At 29.3% G+C, this 6,000-nt stretch overlaps 1 protein-coding gene and 1 long non-coding RNA gene across 5 annotated transcripts in view; both read left to right on the plus strand.

The window, feature by feature from the left end:
• Positions 1-1,424, plus strand: part of LOC115877944 (putative sodium-dependent multivitamin transporter) — a 68,362-nt gene extending 66,938 nt beyond the window's left edge. For all 4 annotated transcript variants that reach the window (XM_030894301.1, XM_030894296.1, XM_030894310.1 and 1 more), the window contains exon 10: positions 147-1,424. In XM_030894301.1, coding sequence (XP_030750161.1) covers positions 147-378 — 232 coding nt within the window. In that variant the 3' untranslated portion in view covers positions 379-1,424. The remainder of the gene's footprint in view (positions 1-146) is intronic.
• A 2,775-nt stretch (positions 1,425-4,199) lies between these two features.
• Positions 4,200-4,807, plus strand: LOC115877963. The gene is made up of 2 exons (XR_004049450.1): positions 4,200-4,436; positions 4,491-4,807. It is a non-coding gene; the product is annotated as an uncharacterized LOC115877963 (long non-coding RNA).
• Positions 4,808-6,000: the final 1,193 nt, after the last annotated feature.

A 6,000-nucleotide genomic window follows, 5' to 3' on the forward strand; every position in this document is an offset into this window, starting at 1 on the left:
ATGAATTGCTAGTTACGCTAATGGAATCTCTCCACGAGAGATGGCACATGTTTTTTGAAACACCCTGTATATATTTTTAAATAATTTGCATGTTTCTTTTACATTCTGCCGAACATTAATCATTATTATAATTTTTTTCTTTTTAGCGAGTATTTATGGATAAATAGAGTATCCTATTTGTACAATGGAGTAGCAGGACTGATTATTACACTATTTGTTGGATATATCGTCAGTTATATCGTACGAAAAATCACAGGAAAACGTGTTGAAGATGAAGACTATGATCCGAATTTGTTTATACCAATACTGTCAAGAAGTTTATTAAAGAATAAGAAACAATTTATAGAATTACATGAAAAGGCCGAAGTTAAAGCGTAATACAAAGATTGTGGGTACAGTTTTGATGAATTTAAAACTAAATATTTATTGGTATAGAAATTGGCGTTAAAAAGAAGAGAAAAGAAAAATTATGTTTATGTTTGTTAAATCGAATTAAAAAATCGTGGTTTGTTTTTTAGTATTTTTTTTTTGAATTAACAAGTTAAAATAAGTTATAAGTAACTGTGAGTTAAACAAAACTAATTAGACTTTTTGTATTTGGTTATATCTGTTGGCTTAATTTACACCTAGTTTATTTATAGCATGAGTAGATTGTGATTGTATTAACAACTTTTAATAAGGATACGAGGATAGTGCAAATAGTTTTTGTCTCACAATGATGCAAAAGGTTTTTTTGGGAATTTTTTTTTCCTTTGCTTGAAGTATTGTACACTTCTCCTACCTCATCTGACTCTTTAAACATTCATCTTTCTTTAAACAGTAGTAGGACTAGTTAGCTTCTTTGTTAGCAAAACAGTTGTTTCTAAAAGTTACCACCTCTTCGTTTGTCAAATTGTTTTTCCCCCAAGCTTAACTTTCAGCTGTGAAAATGCAAAAAAGTCACTAGGCGCCAAGTCTGGCGAATACGGTGTGTAACCTAGCAGGTGAAACTGTAACTTATGGAACTGTCGCATGTCGTACCCATAACTGTGTGCGAGACAACTGTGTTCTTTACGTGCAAACGTAACAGATTTGCCGTATTTCCAACATACAGTTTTTCCAGTATTATTGCACCGTATTTTCCTTTAATGGTTTGGTCTCAAATTTTAGTGGTCGCTTCTCAAAAAATTCGCATGCAAATTTCATGACTTCGGAGTTAACTAAATATAGTGAGGTCGGAAACTGTTTATACTTTCCCTCGAATTTCTTAAGTAGAATAATATACATTTCTGAGCTAAAGGTAGTTACAGGACACTGTCCGTTGGTCATTATAGAGGGTGTCCCAATATTTCGTAGACATAGAACTACTACGTATTTTTCGAACCAAAATAAGTCCATTGGACACAATTTACCTTTGTACAAAAGTGCTTTGTTTGTCCGCTAGGGGGTATCAAGCTTTAAAAAAATAAACTCATTTTTTAGATATTTTAAGAACTGTTATTCCGATTTGAATGAGATTTTGGATGTCTATGTTTTGCTAAGTGCTTTAACATTTGGCTTTCACAAAAATCAAGAAAATGTATGAGAATGGTAAAAACTACCCTTACCTCTACATAAATTTTAGTATAAATATTTTCCAACCCCACCGTCAACAGATTTTCTTTCCGTAAAATAGTCCTTCTAGTATTTACTACATTTTTTGTCTCTTGTAAAAAAACGTTAAATCGCATAGATTTTGTGAAAAAAATTTTTGGAAAGTTTATTTTTCCAAAGCAGGCCTACAAAATATATAGGGAGTTCCAGTCTTCCGTGGACATAGAACAACTACGTATTTTTGGATTAAAATAAGTTAATTGCACATAATTTACCTTATACAAAACTGCTTCGGTTGTCCGTTAGAGCACAGATAACATGTGGTTAGAGGGCTATCAATCAAAAATAGCCCTGAACGTTAATTAATTTAAAATTTATTATTTTTTAAGCTTTTTATGAAGCGTATTGTCAAATATAATTTGTGATACTAACATAAAATTCCATATTATTGTCAACTAGATTATTAGAGCATTATAGATTTTATGCGCCTACATAGCTTGATGTGATAAAAAATCTTTTTTGGAGCAGCTTTGGAAAAATATTTTTTTTCCTCAAAAAGTAGTCACGGTGGCGTTTTTTTATAAGAGAAAAAAAATGTAGTAAATATATTAGTAAGACCATTTTACGAAAAGAAAATCGACCGTCGGCAGAGTTGGGAAATATTTATACTAAAATTTTTGTAGGAGTGGGAGTCGTTTTCACCCTTTCCGTATTTTTTCTTGATTTTTGTGAAAGTCAAATGTTAGAGCACTTAGCAAAAGTGCAAGATAGTGTCCTGTAACTAAACGCAATGTTAGAGCACTTAGCAAAATATATACACCCTAAATCTCATTCTAACGAAATAACGGTTCTTAAAATATCTTAAAAAATATGTTTATTTTTTTAAGGTTTGATGCCCTCTAGCGGACAAACGAAGCACTTTTGTATAGAGATAAATTTTGTCCAATGAACTTATTTTGATTGCAAAAATACGTAGTAGTTCTAAGTCTACGGAATATTGGGACACCCTGTATACACTTGTACTATTGCGATAAAAAAAGTAGTACAAGAATTAGTAGTCCCAGATAGAACTCCTGGTCTATAAGGATATCGAGAAGTGGATATCGTCGAACAATACAATTATGCCACCTAACTTTTTAGGCGTTACCTTGAATTTGGTAATAATTGGTAGGTATACGTCAAGGTTATTAAAAGGTAAGGTTGTCTCGTAACTTTTGGACCAATAGGAGCGAAGCGGAATAGCATTCTTCTGACGTAGACAGAACGTATAAAATCATAGATAAAAGGAATAAAAGTAAAATGCAACCGACAAAGAGAGATAAATGGACAATACAATAAAGAAAACACACATCAAACAACTGAAAACTATTCGATTCGGAAATGTACTGTCGGACAGTGGGCAGTTTTTATCCCCTTATCTATGAGTGGTATCATTCCTATGACGTAGTAGATGACGTTTTCGATAATGGCGGATCGAGTTACGAGACAACCTTACCTTTTAATAACCTTGGGTATACGTGGCGAAATATAAGTATAAAAAATTTACCTACCTTTTAAAAATGGGCAATTTTTCAAGTTTTTATTTTATTTTATTATAGACCAGCGGATTAAATCATATTTTGTTGACTACTTTTTTTTTGATCGCAATGGTACGTTATTACATTTTGAGGTGAATTCATTTTAATAAAGTAACTATAAAATCTAACAAAATAGATATGAACAGTAGAACAAGTGTGAACAGTAGAACAGAGTGTTCTAACAAGACCGGTTGGGAAATTGGACATAATATACAGGGTATTCCTTAATAACATAATAACACTTAACGGGGCAATTCTTGACCATATTTTAAGAAAAAAATCATATAAATGTCCTAAGCATCTTAACTTTTGAGATACCGGGTGGTAAAATTTTCTAAAAAATATTTTTTTATAATAATTCTCATATTATTATAGATAATAATTTTTCTTAAATTGACTTCTTTAGATTGTCAATCATCTCGCAAAAAATAATACTTTTGTGGCGTTTGGGGGACGTTTTTTTTTAAATTTTACCACCTTATGTCTCAAAATTTAAGATATTTAAGACATACATTCATATGATTTTTTTTGCTTAGAATAGGTCCAAAAATCACTTCTCTAAATGTTAGCATGTCATTAAGGAACATCCTGTATTATAACATTTTGATTTGTAAACTCATTAGTAGTATTTAACATAATTTAGTAATTCTATAAATATAATAAACTGGGAAAATAGGAATAATTACTTGATATTGCATACATTTATCGAAAACATATCTTATATTAGGAATCTATAGCGATTCTATTTATACAGGGTGTCCCAGAAATAAGTGCAAATATTTTAACTGGTAGTATAGTTTAACCCCAGAAACACGCCTATGAGGTTTTTTTCACGAAAAAAAAAATTGAAAATTCGAAATTTTTTGAAAATTTTTTTAGTTTTTAGTTGAAAAACATAATTTCTTAAAAATATGGCAACATAGGTATTAGATTAAATTTACAGGAAAGAAAATCCAGAAAAGATCCAGTGGTTCTCAAAATTTTAGCAAAAAATATTTTTTTTTTGGAAATTTTCAAAGTAAAATAACTCGATAATAAACTAATAAAAATGACTAAAATAAAAACGATAAAGAGAATATATGTTTCTTTTATCGAGATCTACCACCCCTTAAAATATTTGCACTTATTTTTGGGACACCCTGTATAAATTAGTAAATTTTAGTGTACAGTTTCATAGATGCTTTGGAATTTCTCGGAATTTAACAACAGAAAGCCATAATATAATCAGAAACGTATGTTATTGCTCGAATAACGAGATAATACTTTGTTTGCAATGCACCACAGTAAGTAAGTTTAAGCTCACAAAGTTTCGAATAACATATAATATAGCAGCATGTAAAGTAGGACTTTATATTTCACCCGGGAAGAATTGTGCACGATTTTCCAACAAATTTCAAGCAATAGATATGCAAGATTTCATAATTTCAAGCAAAATTTGAATAATTAGGGCTATTTATTGTTATAATTTTACTATAGTTTGCAATAGATTATCTCAGGAAATGTATATTATAAAATATTTAGTTATATACCCAGTAATTTAAACGGTGTTGTGAGTGTGAGTAGATAAAATATAAAAATATAACTGTGTGTGTGTGTGTATATTTTATATGAATGAAAAAATTGTTAGATATGCGCAATGTGACAATAATCATTATATACAAGTCATGAATAACAAAACGATGGGATCGTACCTTGTAGAATAATTTAGGGACTTTTATACTTAAAAATTATATAAATTCTTATGATTAAGTTCTGAAATAGTGGAGAGCTTAAATTTTTGATTATTTGACAGGGAGAATTTGGTATATTTGGTGAAATTGGAAATTGTGAATGATGGTATCGTTGGAGCACTACTAAAGTTATAATTTACAATTATTTTTAAAAGGTGCAGGGTGTCCCAAATAAATAAGAAATATCAAAGTTGTATTTTTATAAATCGAACACCCGGTATATTAATACAGTGTTAGTTTATACGATTAATATAAAGATAGATTTGTAGATTTGATTAAGATTTATCACATTTTAATCTTTGTCTGAACCGTCTTTGAAATAGGTGATTACGATTTTGTGAAAATGCAGTAACAATTTTAATTTTTCATTTCTCTAGGCGTATTTAAGTTTTTAAAACCAAATATTTCACTGAAGTTTTTCTATTTAGTAAATAATAAATCCAAATTTATTATTTACAATCAAAACAAATCCAATACTACTTTATACAATGAGTCCAAAAATATTCTAAAAAATTAGTAGATATATTTAAACGGCAATACATTGTTTAATTTAAATGGAACACCCTGTATATTTTACGTGAATGAGACGCACAATGTAACTGTCAAATATTATTAAGATATTTTTAGCTATCTTTTTGGGTTTTCGTAGAAAATGCATATTTTGAACTTAAAATGCTTTTTTAACTTTATTACTAGATATCTATCAATATGCACATGGAATCTTGACATTTTAGATTATTTTTAAAGGTGTGACAAATTTTTGGAAGAGTTCAGATACTAATATTGCCGATATAGTTCGCTTTTGTCTTTAAAAAATAAAAATATATTTAAATATTTGTAAAAGAGGACCAATTAATATCTCCTCCCCCAGTATTCGAACTACATGAAATATTTGCGTTGATTAATATAATAGCTCCAAATACTAAAAAAACTGAGTTTTGTATGTGTACCTAATAGACAGTGTGGTTGCAGTAACTCATTCTAAATTTTATTTAATTTTTTGCCGAATGCTTATTTATAACAATAGAGACGTTCACATTCATAACTTATTAATATATTTTCTGATTTCTGATTCAAGTACGGATTTCACATTATCAAACAAAAACAATTATTTAGAATAA

This window comes from Sitophilus oryzae, unplaced genomic scaffold (genome assembly GCF_002938485.1).
Source record: "Sitophilus oryzae breed Bouriz unplaced genomic scaffold, Soryzae_2.0 scaffold_1062_pilon_pilon, whole genome shotgun sequence".
Classification (NCBI taxonomy): Eukaryota; Metazoa; Arthropoda; class Insecta; order Coleoptera; family Curculionidae; genus Sitophilus; species Sitophilus oryzae.